The 15,450-nt window shown below is 43.4% G+C and overlaps 1 protein-coding gene across 2 annotated transcripts in view; it reads right to left on the bottom strand.

The window, feature by feature from the left end:
* anks6 (ankyrin repeat and sterile alpha motif domain containing 6) overlaps positions 1–7,791 on the bottom strand; it is a 55,617-nt gene extending 47,826 nt beyond the window's left edge. For both annotated transcript variants that reach the window (XM_033016717.1, XM_033016714.1), the window contains exon 1: positions 6,644–7,791. In XM_033016717.1, coding sequence (XP_032872608.1) covers positions 6,644–7,460 — 817 coding nt within the window. In that variant the 5' untranslated portion in view covers positions 7,461–7,791. The remainder of the gene's footprint in view (positions 1–6,643) is intronic.
* Positions 7,792–15,450: the final 7,659 nt, after the last annotated feature.

Here is a 15,450-nt window from a genome sequence, read left to right as displayed (position 1 = left end):
CACCCTGCTTCCTGTAAGGACTCTATCCCCTACTCCCAATTCCTCCGTCAATGCCGCATCTGCTCCCAAGATGAGGTATTCCAAAAAAGGGCATCAGAGATTCTTAGGGAACAGGGGTTCCCCTCTTCGCCTATAGAAGAGGCTCTCACCAGGGTCTCACTCCCCATCTCCCCCACTCGTAACAAGGACAGAGTCCCAGAGTCCTCACCTTTCACCCCAGCCGTCACACACAACAGATAATCCTCCAACATTTTCGCCACCTCCTACGGGATCCCACCACTGACCACATCTACCCATCTCCTCCTCCCCTTTCGGCTTTCCGCAGACCGCTCCCTCCGTAACTCCCTGGTCAATCCGTCCCTTCCCACTCAAACCACCCCCTCCCATGGTACTTTCCCTTCCAACTGCAGGAAATGCTACACTTGTCGCTTTACCTCCCCCATTGACTCCATGCAAGGACTCAAGCAGTCTTTCCAGGTGAGGCAGAGGTTCACTTGCACCTCCTCCAACCTCATCTATTGCATCCGCTGCTCTAGGTGTCAACTGCTCTACATCGTTGAGACAAAGCGCAGACTTGGCGATCGCTTCGCCCAACACCTCCACTCAGTTCGCATTAACCAACCTGATCTCCCGGTGGCTCAGTACTTCAACTCCCCCACCTATTCCGACCTTTCTGTCCTGGGCCTCCTCCGTGGCCAGAGCGAGTCTCACCGCAAATTGGAGGAGCAGCATCTCATATTTTGCTTGGGCAGTTTACACCCCAGAGATATGAACATTGACTTCTCCAATTTCAGGTAGTCCTTGCTTTTTCCCTCCTTCACCACCCCTTCCCTTTCTTATCACATCTGCATCCTTTCATCTTTTCCATACCAGCTTTGATTACCATCTCTAGTCATCTCTCCTCCACTCCCTTCCTGAAGAAAGGTCCCGTCCTGAAGCATGGTCTTTTGATTTCCCTCCATCCACTTCTAGTTCTAGCATCCGCAGTAGCTTGCAACTTCATTAGGGGACCTGACACCCTCTCCTCTTCAAAACTCTTAATGCTAGTTTAATAAACAAATATATAATTTTAATTCTTTATTATTTCACAGCACTCATTGACTATGCCTAATTGCCCTCAAGAAAGTAGGTACATGTCACCATCTTGCTTTCCCACAATCCTCATCATAAGGATACTCTCAATGCTTCAGAGGAGGAAATTTGAAGATTTAGTTCTATTGCATGATACATTTCTAAGTCAGGACATTATGCAACTTGAATCATAAGAAGGGCTCTGACCTGAAATGTCACCTATCCACATCTACCAGAAATGCTACCTGACCTGCTGAGAGTTGACTATTCTCATAGTCTTTTGCAGCTACAAAATTTCTTCACTTGGCAGATTATATACTTATTTGCTACCCCGGATATTTGTTAGGGTTAATTCCAGACCGACATTGATATATTTCTGGATATTAAATAAAACCATGCAATGCGAGGACATGAGGACATGGCTGGGAAACAAGCCATGATCACTATTAAACTGCGGAACAGATTTGAACAACCAATTTCCCCACACCTGTTCCTAATTGTTATTTAAAAATGCAAGTCTCTCACAGTCAAGTGAAATTTCACTAAAAATAAATCCATTAAACACCAGCTGTATATTTCAAGTGAATCTGGGATAAACAATGCTTAAGTCTCGGAAGCATTGCCTTTATCTTTAAATTGGTACAGGAGGACCCATTGCGACTACATGATATATCATGGGATGGGAACCCTCAGTACTCGGTTGGCTGACATGGACAGGTGCAGCCCCCATTTTGCACGAGCTCCACGGAGAAAGGTCAAAGACTTACGGCCTCAGGGACAGAGGACCATTGGCTGAAGTTACAATTCATATACTCCCACCGCCGGGGCGGCACAACTGCTTCCTTGCAATGCCATCTGTGTCTATGTGGAGTTTGAATGTTCTCTGTGTTACAGTGTGGGTTTCCCTTGGATGCTCAGATTTCCTCCCACATTCTAAAGAGGTGTAAGATCTTAGGGTAATTGACTGCTGTAAATTTGCCCTTAGTGTGTAGGGTGATTATGAGAAAGTGGAACAATATAGAACTAGTGTGAAAGGATGATCTGTGGTTGGCGCGGATTCAGTGGACAGGTGTCTATGGAGGAACTGCAGATGCTGGTTTAAACCGAAGACAAGACAACAGTTGAAAACTGAGGAATTTGGTTTGTAAATTGGTAAATTAGGCAATTTATCAGTCAATATAAGCAAGACGGCTATTAAGGAGCGGCAGTGAGTGAGGGAAGTGCCCTGTGAGAAAAGTGTGAGTCTTTGGCGAGGAGGAGAGGAGAGGCAAAACGCTGGAGAGGGAGAGACGAAAGAAGGAGATGTCAGGCAAGCTGATTCAGTGTGATGCTTGCAGTATGTGGGAGGTCAAGGACACTGCTGGTGCCTCTGGCTGTTACAAATGTGAGAAGTGCATCCAAGTACAGTTCCTGAAGGACCGTGTTGGGGAACTGGAGAAGCAAGTGGATGACATCAGGTTAGTCCGAGAAACTGAGTCGTTCCTCGACAAGTCCCACAGTAATATTGTTACACCTAAGGTACTGGAAGAGAGAAGGTGGGTGACGGTGAGAAAGGGAGGGAAGCATGGAATGCAAACGTCCTCGGGTGTTGTACCTCTTGTGAACAGGTTCACCCACTTAGAAGCTGTCGGGACAGAAGACGTTATTAGACCGAGCGGCGGACTGGCTTGCGAAGCAAAAAAGGCTGTTGAGCCAAAACCAAAGAGGCCAACGTCAGGCAACGCCATTGTAGTGGGAGACTCCACTGTGAGAGGTACGGACAGGGGTTTCTGCGGCAACAGACGGAAGTGGTAGTGCATGTCGGCACAAACGATGTCGAAAAGAAGGGGATGAATATTCAGCAGCGTGACTTTAGAGAGCTCGGAAAAATGCTGAAAAGCAGGACCTCCAGGGTTGTTATCTCCGGTTTGCTTCCATTTCCTCGTGCTTGCGAGAGCAGGAACAGGGAGACACGGGACCTGAATGTGTGGCTGAGGAACTGGTGCATGGGGCAGGGATTTAGATTCTTAGATCACTGGGATCTGTTTTGGAGTAAGGGGAAACTGTACAAAAGGGACGGATTGCATCTTAACAGGTGGGGGACCAGCATTCTGGCAGGCAGGTTTGCCACTGCTACACGGGTGGTTTTAACCTGATTATGGGGGGGGTGGGGTGCAAATGGGATAGCCGAGGATGGAGTTAAAGGGAAAAGGTTTCTTAAATGTGTGAGCGGAGAGACAGAGGGGTGTAAAATGAGGGTAATAATAATAATAATAATAAATTTTATTTTTGGGCGCCTTTCAGAAATCTCAAGGACACCTTACAGAGATTAACAGGAATAATAACATATAATCAGAATAACATAAATAATAAAGATATCAGAAACACAAATTAAAAACAGAATTCAGTCCAAAAACAAAAAATCAAAAACACATTGTGAAGAGAGAGCAGCGGCAGCTAAAGCGCGCCAGCGTCCACTCTCCCTTCCGAGGGTAGAAGCAATAGGTAGCAAGGTGAAAAGTAAAAGTGGCAGGCAGCCAAATCCAGGGCAAAAATCAAAAAGGGCCACTTTTCAACATAATTGTATAAGGGTGTTGTAAAAACAAGCCTGAAGGCTTTGTGTCTCAATGCAAGGAGCATTCGTAATAAGGTGGATGAGTTGAATGTGCAGATAGCTGTTAATGACTATGATATAGTTGGGATCACGGAGGCATGGCTCCAGGGTGACCAAGGCTGGGAGCTGAACATCCAGGGATATTCAATATTCAGGAGGGATAGACAGAAAGGAAAAGGAGGTGGGGTAGCGTTGCTGGTTAGAGAGGAGATTAACGCAATAGAAAGGAAGGACATTAGCTTGGAGGATGTGGAATCGATATGGGTAGAGCTGCGAAACATTAAGGGACAGAAAACGCTAGTGGGAGTTGTGTACAGGCCACCTAACAGTAGTAGTGGAGTTGGGGATGGCATCAAACAGGAAATTAGAAATGCGTGCAACAAAGGTAAAACTGTTATAATGGGTGACTTCAATCTACATATAGATTGGGTGAATCAAATTGGCATGGGTGCTGAGGAAGAGGATTTCTTGGAATGTATGCGGGGTGGTTTTCTAAACCAACATGTAGAGGAACCAATGAGATATCAGGCTATTCTAGACTGGGTATTGAGTAATGAGGAAGGGTTAGTTAGCAGTCTTGTTGTGCGTTGCCCCTTGGGCAATAGTGACCATAATATGGTTGAGTTCTTCATTAGGATGGAGAGTGACATTGTTAATTCAGAAACAAGGGTTCTGAACTTAAAGAAAGATAACTTTGAGGGTATGAGACGCGAATTGGCCAAGATAGACTGGCAATTGATTCTTAAAGGGTTGACGGTGTATATGCAATGGAAGGCATTTAAAGACTGCATGGATGAACTACAACAATTGTTCATCCCAGTTTGGCAAAAGAATAAATCGGGGAAGGTAGTGCATCCGTGGATAACAAGGGAAATCAGGGATAGTATCAAAACAAAAGATGAAGCATACAAATTAGCCAGAAAAAGCAGCCTACCAGAGGACTGGGAGAAATTCAGAGTCCAGCAGAGGAGGACAAAGTGCTTACTTAGGAAAGGGGAAATGGATTTTGAAAGAAAACTGGCAGGGAACATAGAAACTGACTGCAAAAGTTTTTATAGATATGTGAAGAGAAAAAGATTAGTTAAAACAAATGTAGGTCCCTTGCAGTCAGAAACAGGTGAATTGATCATGGGGAACAAGGACATGGCAGACCAATTGAATAACTACTTTGGTTCTGTCTTCACTAAGGAAGACATAACTAATCTGCCGGAAATAGCAGGGGACCGGGGGTCAAATGAGATGGAGGAACTGAGTGAAATCCAGGTTAGCCGGGAAGTGGTGTTAGGTCAATTGAATGGATTTAAGGCCGATAAATCCCCAGGGCCAGATAGGCTGCATCCCAGAGTACTTAAGGAAGTAGCCCCAGAAATAGTGGATGCATTAGTGATATTTTTTCAAAACTCTTTAGATTCTGGAGTAGTTCCTGAGGATTGGAGGGCAGCTAATGTAACCCCACTTTTAGAAAAGGGAGGGAGAGAGAAAAGGGGGAATTACAGACTAGTTAGTCTAACATCGGTAGTGGGGAAACTGCTAGAATCAGTTATTAAAGATGGGATAGAAGCACATTTGGAAAGTGGTGAAATCATTGGACAAAGTCAGCATGGATTTATGAAAGGTAAATCATGTCTGACGAATCTTATAGAATTTTTCGAGGATGTAACTAGTAGAGTGGATAAGGGAGAACCAGTGGATGTGTTATATCTGGACTTTCAGAAGGCTTTCGACCAGGTCCCACATAAGAGATTAGTATACAAACTTAAAGCACACGGTATTGGGGGTTCAGTATTGATGTGGATAGAGAACTGGCTGGCAGACAGGAAGCAAAGAATAGGAGTAAACGGGTCCTTTTCACAATGGCAGGCAGTGACTAGTGGGGTACCGCAACGCTCAGTGCTGGGACCCCAGCTATTTACAATATATATTAATGATTCGGACGAGGGAATTGAATGCAACATCTCCAAGTTTGCGGATGACACGAAGCTAGGGGGCAGTGTTAGCTGTGAGGAGGATGCCAGGAGGCTGCAAGGTGACTTGGATAGGCTGGATGAGTGGGCAAATGCATGGCAGGTGCAGTATAATGTGGATAAATGTGAGGTTATCCACTTTGGTCGCAAAAACAGGAAAGTAGACTTATCTGAATGGTGGCCGATTAGGAAAGGGGGAGATGCAACGAGACCTGGGTGTCATTTGTTACACCAGGCATTGAAAGTAGGCATGCAGGTGCAGCAGGCAGTGAAGAAAGCGAATGGTATGTTAGCATTCATAGCAAAAGGATTTGAGTATAGGAGCAAGGAGGTTCTACTGCAGTTGTACAGGGTCTTGGTCAGACCACACCTGGAGTATTGCGTACAGTTTTGGTCTCCTAATCTTGCCATAGAGGGAGTACAGAGAAGGTTCATCAGACTGTTTCCTGGGATGTCAGGACTTTCATATGAAGAATAGACTGGATAGACTCGGCTTGTACTCGCTAGAATTTAGAAGATTGAGGGGGGATCTTATAGAAACTTACAAAATTCTTAAGGGGTTGGACAGGCTAAATGCAGGAAGATTGTTCCCGATGTTGGGGAAGTCCAGAACAAGGGATCACAGTTTAAGGATAAGGGGGAAATCTTTTAGGACCGAGATGAGGAAAACATTTTTCACACAGAGTGGTGAACCTCTGGAATTCTCTGCCACAGAAGGTTGTTGAGGCCAGTTCATTGATGTTAGTCTAGGTGCTGCAACCGCAAAGGCGCGGTCGCCCCTGAGTTTATGCCTAGACCACGGGATGTTCAGTAACCCCAAGTCGGCCAATCTGAGGTGTGGTGGGTGAGCAGACTTTTAATGTAGGTGGGGGCAAGCCCATTGAGTTTCTTGGTCCTCCAAAATATTCCAAATGGAATTTAAACTGGAGGTGGGCTTTGTAGACAAAAAGGAGGATCTTGAAATGTATTCGGGACCGTTCTAAACACCGATACCGAGCACCGCCTGACGCCCTACCCGACTTGGGCCTGTTGGTGGTCTTGGAGTCCAGATAATGCCGCAACTCCCTCTGTTTGGCGGTGCAGGCGATTTCAAAGGCAGTCATGCCGGCCGCGTTGGTCAAGTTGGGGTCGGCCCCCCTGTCTATCAGCTGCTGCGCCACGCCCAGCTCCCCGCTCAGGGCCGCTAGCATGAGAGCGCTCCAGCCGCTGGTGTGGCCCGCCTGGCCGGCCACCGAGCCCCATTCCAAGAGCACCCTGACCGCGGCTTCTCGACCGTGCTGCGCCGCCACCATCAGCGGCGTCAGGTCGCCCGTCGCCCGGTCCCGCTCCCCCTCGTCGTTGTCCTCCTCACCACACCTTGGCGGGCCTGCGCCCGTGTCGCCGCCGAGGTCCGTGCGGGCGCCGCTCTCGAGCAGGGCTCGCGCCAGCCCGGGGTGACCGCCTCGCGCCGCGGCCGTTAGCACCCCGGCGCCCAGCTTGTTGGCCGCGTTGGCGTCCGCGCCGTTCTCCAGCAGCACCTGAGCCACGTTGAGGTGGCCGAAGCGGCCCGCCTGCATGAGCGGCGTCCAGCCGTAGTGGTTGCGGCTGTCCACCGAGGCCCCCTTCATCAGCAGGAAGCGCACCAGCTGCTCGTGGCCGTTGCCGGCCGCGAACTGCAGGGCCGAGTTGCCGTCGTCGTCCGTGCAGTCGACCGGCACCTGCGGCGCCCCGACACCCGCCTCCTCGCTCCTCTCCTCCTCGGGGGGCTCCAGCAACCGCCTGGCGTTCTCGAAGCTTCCCTCTTCGCAAGCGCGGAACAGCAGCTGGGAGGTCGGCGCGATGCCGCCCTCCATCCCTAACGGCGAGGCGGCAGCAGGAGTGATCTCCTCCCCGCAACCGCACACCGGTCGCCCGTCACTACCGAGCCGGGAGGCATTGACATCGCTTGGTTGGTTGGGGGAGAGGCCTTTTTTTCCCCTCTCTCTCTCTGTGTTTGCGCCGTCTGCAGGGAACTTTTCCCACAGACAAAAACTTTGCTTCGGCTGCCACACCGCTCGTATGACTTAATGAAGTTTTGTTGGGTCCCAGGCCAGACCGTAACTCGTCACCAACAATGCTGGAGGGCAGGGCAAACTGGACGAAACTGTGATGATTGGTAGAGCAACGTGATCAATCTGTACCCAAAGTCACCGCCTCCCTCAGTCTGCTGTGTAGGAAGGAACTGCAGATGCTGGTTTAACCCGAAGATAGACACAAAAAGCTGGATTAACTCAGTAGGTCAGGCAGCAAAGGAATAGGTGATGTTTCGGGTCGAGACTCTTCTTCAGACAGAGTCTGTGGAGAAGGAAACGAGGGATATAGACGGTGATCCAGTATCAGTATTCAGTATTAACTTTATTGTCGTTTCACTGAGTACTTACATACACCGAAAGAAGCAAAAAATTGTTTCTCATCAGTTCCTGTCAGTGCAATTAATAAAAACAGAATAAATACATACAACTTTAAAATTAACATATCTAAAATAGACCTAAAATTGAACTAAAAACAGACACTCAGACCGAACAGATATAGAACACATGAATGTACAGAAGGGGTACAGCGAGAGAGGATATTGGAGACAAAGATACTAGTATCTTTGGTTGGAGAACTCGTCGGTCAGTCTCCTTCAGCCCAATCATCCCGTCATTGACTGCAACGCAATGGAGGCGGGATTTTTGCTGCCCGGCAACTGTTTGCAACAGAAGATAGACACAAAATGCTGGAATAACTCAGCGGGGACAGGCAGCAACTCTGGAGAGAAAGAATCGATGACATTTCGGGTCGAGACACTTCTTCAGACTGAGAGTCGGGAGAAGGAGACTAGAGATATGTGGAAGGGTGAGGTGGGAAAACGACAGATCAAAGCAGATGATTATCAAGGAAATGTAGAATCTCGGCCTCCGACTAAATTGACAAAATACTCAACCTCAGCGGATGTTCTCCACAGATGTCAGTCCAAAGCAGACTTGGCCATCCAAAGATTCAACTGCACAATGGTTCAGAATAGTTACAAGCTCGGCACAACTGTTCAAAATAATATAGATAAAAATAGAACAAATACCAGAAATACTTTACAGGTCAGACAGTATTTGTGGAGAGAGAAAAATATGAGTTAATGTTTCAAATGAATGGCAGTGTTCATTTTTGAAATGAAAGTTCGTCATTGTTACTCGTTCAAAACAACATAAATTAAATGTTCATGAAGATAATCACCATGCATACTGGATTTACTTGTATTTAATGGAACCTGAAGTTATGTGCAGTGGAAACATAAAACCTGGATTTTGTTTAGTTTATTGTCACGTATACCGAGGTACCGTGAAATGCTTTTTGCTAACTAGTCTGCGGAAAGACGACATGATTAAAATCGAGCCGTCCACAGTGTACGGTTATAGTTCAGACTCAACCCAATCAAATTACCCACAAGGAATTGTTTGACAAAAAGAAAAAGATTAAATGCAAAAGGAAATGAATGTTAAAATTCATTCTTTTCAATTAACAAGAATCTTGCAAAAGGAAAGATGGAACTAAATAGGGTCTAAACCAACCTGGTTAACCAGAAAAAGTTAAGCAATATAATAAACATATATGACGTTAATTTAGGTGAGAGATAGATTGAGGATTGAACAGGGGAAAATTGGGTCAAATAGTTAAACTAATTATATTCATAGCATCAGAAGCTGGGAAACAGGCACTTCGGTCGATTGAATTCATCCTGACTATTCTGCACTACTACAATATTTTTCACTCCACCGTATCAGCAATTCCTCCCCGATTCCACCACTTGCTTCCATGCTAAGGGAAACTTATAGTGACCTATCAAATTACAAACTTGCATATCAATGAGATTGCAAGGAAAATAGAATGTACAGACAAAGAAACACAGGCAGTCGAAGGGAGAACATGCAAACTCCACACAGACAGTACTCGAGTTCTGGATTGAAGTCAAGTCAACGGAGGCAACATTTCTACTAACTGTGCCACCACAATTGGGTTGTCATCGCTCAAGAGTCATATGTACTGACAATGGATCAATGAAATTCTTATTTGCAGCAGCATAACAGGTCTCAATACACATAGATAATACATAATAAACAATACATTAAAAACCTCAATACTAGTGCAAAAGTTTTCAGTGTAACCAAAGACAGTCCATAGTTCATTTGTGTTGTGTTCAAGAGTCTGATGGCTGTTGGGAAGAAGTTATTCTTGAACCTGGTGATCATGGTTATCAGAAGTTCTTCCGAATGGTGGGAGTGAAATCAGAGCGTGGCCGGGATAGGTCTTTGAAGATGGTGGCTACTTTTAAAAGGCAGCACCTCCTACAGATCCGTTCTGTGATAGACTGGATGGTGTCCATACTTTTTGTAATTTCCTTCGTTCAGGAGCTTTCAAGTTGCCAAATAATCAGGCTGTAATGGGACAGCCAAGTGTGTTTAATTGTCATATGTACCAAACCAGAAAAAAGAAATTCTTACTTGCAGCAGCACAACAGGTTTCTAAACAGAGTCAACATGCAACCAGTCTATATGCTCTCTATAGAAGTTCAAGAGAGTATTCATCAACATACTGAATCTCCTCAATCTTCTAAGGAGGTAGAAACATTAATGAGCTTTCTTTATGATTGCATTAATGTGCTGGGCCCCAAGACAGATCTTTAGAGATATGTATGCCCAGGACATAAAGTAGTCCACTCTCTCCAATGCCAATGCATCGATAAAGACAGGTTTGTGGATCCTCGGCTTTCCCCCTTTAAAGTCAACAATCACCTCCTTGGTCTTGATGACATTGAGAGCAAGGTTTTGTTCTGGCACCATTCAATCAGATTTTCAAGCTCCCATCTATACTCTGATTCATCATAAACCATTATTGATCCAATAGTAGTGATGTCAGCGAGTTTAAAGATGGTGCTGGAATTGTGTCCACATGATTCACTTAGTCCAGATGAAATGCTTTCTTTGGTATCAACATAGAAGAGATGGATATAGCAGAAGCTCTGATCACAATCTTTCAATCCTTAAATATTGAACTTGGGCTACCGAACTGAAGGTGTTGACTGGTCATAGGAGACTAAAGGGAAAAAGACAAATCACATAAAACAGTAAGTAATATCAATGGTGGCTTTCCTATCAGCAAAGATAGTCCAAGAAACAGTTAATTGTCACTATGGGATTATGAATTAGTAGGCTGCTAGGTAGAAATTATTGTTTTTGACTAACCCAAGAGACATTATTATCAAGAGCCAATTAGAAAAGGTGCTGTGGTAAATCTTTATATTATAACAGCATTTAACAAAATATGTCATAACTAACTCATTCTTCAGGTAGAAAAACATTACTTGAGTGATATTTGCAACTTGGGTTGCAAATTGACTTGATAGGAGGTAGAGAGTGAAGGTGAATGGATATTTTTATCTAATGGAGGAAAAATAAGCAACCCTCACACCGCAATATTAATTCATTGTTTTTCTTGCTCTGTGTAAGTGTCTTAAACTTGAATAAAATGAGTGCAGTTTTGAAGTATGCAAACCACACAACATTTGCAATGTACTAAATAGATGGCATTTGGTTTCACAAAATATACCCTAGTTTTTTCAACTGTAAATGTGAATAATTTAGATATCACTCACCACACTGCCGGAGCTGCATATTACATGTAAAATAGTTGGTAATCAGAACTTTACAAGAGGTTGATAACTAATAATTTCATTAATACAGGTTTTAGGATTTATGAGGAGAAAGCAGGAGAACGGGATTGAGAGGGAAAGATAGATCAGCCATGATTGAACGGCGGAGTAGACATGATCGGCTGAATGGCCTAATTCTGCTCCTATAATTTAAGAATTTATGAACTGAACTAATCTCACTGATTTATTCATTTAATACTGAATTATAGAAACATAGAAAATAGGTGCAGGATTGGCCATTCGGCCCTTCGAGCCTGCACCGCCATTCAATATGATCATGGCTGATCATCCAACTCAGTATCCTGTACCTGCCTTCTCTCCATACACCCTGATCCCTTTAGCCACAAGGGCCACATTTAACTCCGTCTTAAATATAGCCAATGAACTCAACTACCTTCTGTGGCAGAGAATTCCAGAGATATTGTGGATTCACAAGTTTGACAAATGTATCTATCAAGATAAAAATTCAAAATGTGTGAATTTAAGTGAGATTACGTTCCACGGGAAGGTGCACTCCATTCTCCTCCATGGCTATATTAGGTTCCACCTTCACACCCTTACACCATTGAGCCAAAACCGATAAACAAGGAAATGATACAGGCAAATATTTAGGTCTGCTACTATTCAAATAAAAGAGGTTTAATATTTTTGTCTAATATTACTTTAAACCTTAATACGGTTGTTTTTTTTAGGGTGTTTAAACCAAAATTGGCCTTTACATTAGATACTGTATAAATAACACAAAGCAGTTGTTCCATCAGGCTATGTCCTCCAGGTGGTGTCACACATCTACAAACATTTCAGATCTTTAGAAAGTTACTTTGAAATAGTGGAACCGAACCACAAACAACCTTTCCAGTGTGTGCAATACAACTATTTTCTTGTTCTGGAGAAATACAACATTTTATAGGATTTGTTAGTGAATAATAATTTCTGACATTCATCAAATGATACATTTTTCTGTCAAAGGGAAAGAAAAAAATTATGTGGACCTTAATATGATCACACCTATTAGTAATATGTACAAATTTAATCTCCTTATAAAAGGATATATTTGCTCTCGGGAGTGCAGTAAATAATCATCAAACTTAGTGAGTCGGCACATCCATCATATGAATTAGTAGGTTAGGCCTCTATTCTTCAGAGCTTGGAAGAATACTGACATCATTAAAATGTATAAAATCCTTAGAGAAGTCAACAGGTGATACAGGGAGTCTAGAACTAGGAGAGCCAGTCTCACGGTGAGGGATTGGGCTGAATCTTACGTTGCTGAATCTTTGGAATGATCTGGACCCAAGGGCTGTAGGAAAACAGTTAATAATTTCATTTAAAACTGATAATGATAGATTTTTTAAATATTAAAATAATCAAGGGATATGCGCAAATGATGGAAAATGGTGTTAAGCTACATGATCCGCCATGGGTTCCTGAATGGTGGAGCAAGCTCAAGGGACCAAATGACCGAATCCTTCTCCTATTTATTATGCTCCAATATAACCTATATTTATTTAGCAATCTTTATGACCACAAGTCATTTAAAAAGAATTTTACAACCATTGATTTAATCTTTAAACCTAGTCTCTAGTTATATTTTGTAAATGAAGCACCACTTTCCCAATAGCAGCCCCCTATAAATAATAAGGTGATTTTGGTTCCTATGGATCCAACAAAGGATGTTGCTTGAAGGAGAAACATTTGATAGCATACTATAGAACAGGGGTGGGGAAATTTTTCATGTTGGAATGCCGTATTAAGTTAGCTGTAATCTAATAATGCCGCATCCAAGAAACTTCAATTAGATATACTTCAAAATGTACATTATTTTGTAAAAATCTGCTATGTACTAACTTCAAGAAAATGAAACAAAATTGTTAATTCTAAAGTTAACTAACCTTTTAATGACTTTGTTGTGACTGCTTTTTGTGGGAAAGCATTTGAATATTTGGTTGCAACATGGAGGTACGCAGTTTTAGCTGATCTTTCTAGATGGGTATCCGTCATTTGTGACCTTAAGGGCGTCTTGATTTGGGTTAGGTAGGAGAATGTAGATTCGCAGCATTAAGTGATTGAAAAGCAAGAAAATATTTTTCATGCATGTTGCCAAAGACGTGGGTATTCTATTGCATTTTTCCATATTTAATTCGGATCTTTCTTAGCGTCAAATAAGGACTTTAGAATGTCATCTTCTGAGAGCTCAATCAATTCCATCTATAGTTCTTTGGGAGCCTTGGAGACATCAACTAGATGAGGTTGAAATGCTAATTTGAGTGTGATGTCATGATTCTCAAAGTCAGTGAACCTTTCATTGTATTCTTTAATTAATGTCTATAACAGCTGCGTATTCTTCAAATGATTCACATGAATCCTCCTGCTCATCAATGACCTTCGCTAACTTAGGAAAATGTTCATCCGAAATTTCATTTTGACGAAGAGTTTTGAAAAAGATAGCTTTTTTTCGAAATGCTTGGATTTTTTTGCCACATATATATAGACTTAGTTTTACCTTGCAAAGAAACATTCAAGTCATTTTGCTTTGACATGATATCACACAGAAATGCAGTATTTCTATAGAAATCTTCTTTCAATATTTCACATTGCTGATTCTGTTCTTCATGAAATGTAACTATCTGTTCTTGCAAAGATAAAGGTTTTGCTAACACCTGTCCCTGCGGCCAAACGGAAAGTCATGTGCACTGCTATCAACAGTTGATAATACTGAAAACTGGATGGCCAGCGGACTCTCCCTGACCTTTTCCCTCTTGTGAACCAGCTTCAGGCGGTGGTGGCGCCAGTCAGGCAGGGAGGTTAATGTACATTCTAGAGTCGCATTAGAACTATAACAGGTGTTAAAATAGCCCTCATGATTTACTAATGTTTTAATTGTGGCCGTCAGTCGGGGAGGATTATTTTGTTGAATAGTCTTTTACTCTTTGGTATTTTAAATACGTTCATTTTAAGATTAAAATAAAAAAGACGAACAAAAACATATCAATAAAAATAAATGATTTGTTCTACAAAATTTGGATTCATTCAAAAGGCCGCACTTAATGGCCTAGAATGGCCTTAATGGCCGCAGGTTCCCCACTCCTGCGATAGAACTTTTTCCTTAAGACATTTTGCATCCAATTGGAATGTTTAAAATTTCATTTAATAATAGAACTTCCGTTGGCGCTATGGTGGCTTAGGGCGCGCGCCATTTAGCTCCGCACCGCTAAAACCCCCGAAAAACCACTGAAAATCTAAACCGGACAGATTTAAAAATACTCACGGCAGACTTTCAGTAGTAAGTGACGTCATCAGAACGCGACTCCGGTACATTTAACCGGTACATTTAAGACGCTTTCCAAAACAACCACGGAGGAAACGACAACCAGAAGTTATTGAAGGCCCCGAAGAAGCCTCGACCTCGATTATGGTGCACCCCCGAGAGGAAGCAGCATGGCAACCTCCGGGTTTGGGGGACATCCATTCACTACTGCATGAACAACTTTCGGCTGTGAAGGTGGACATTTCAGCTGTGAAGGTAGAAATCTGTGGCAAGATAGAGAAGATTGATGCCCCTATAGAGGAGGTGAATTCCGCCTTGAAAGGGGAAATCCACAGGCTTGAAACCGATATCAGCCGTAAGTTGGAACCTACTCTTGCTACTTCAAAAAAACAAAGCAAGGCTATTCAGGAATTGGAATCAACTGCGGCTTTAAATGTTGAGACAACACACAGACTGACGGCTGAGGTGTAGCCTATCTCCGGGTTACTAGCCAAAGTAACAGAAAAATGTCCTGATTTGGAAGGGCGCTCTAAACGTCAGAACCTAAGGATTGTTGGAAGTGAAAGAAGGCAAAGAACATGATAAAAATCTTCGAGATTTTACGGCTCAACTACTGCAAGATGTACTCAATTTGGATGAAAAACCTAGACTTGACCGGGCTCAAAGAGCTCTGAGAGCCCCGTCGGACAGCACAGCTCCACCAAGACATTTCATTTTGAGGGTACAACACTGCCATGTTCTAGAGCAGTGGTTCTCAACCTTTTTTCAGTGATGTACCGCTGTGAAATATTTTTTCAGCCAAGTACCCCCTAACCAGCGCAAAAATATATTTTAAAATCTCACGTACCCC

This window comes from Amblyraja radiata, chromosome 2 (assembly GCF_010909765.2).
Source record: "Amblyraja radiata isolate CabotCenter1 chromosome 2, sAmbRad1.1.pri, whole genome shotgun sequence".
In the NCBI taxonomy this organism is placed as follows: domain Eukaryota; kingdom Metazoa; phylum Chordata; class Chondrichthyes; order Rajiformes; family Rajidae; genus Amblyraja; species Amblyraja radiata.
This window is presented reverse-complemented; position numbering and strand designations above follow the sequence as displayed.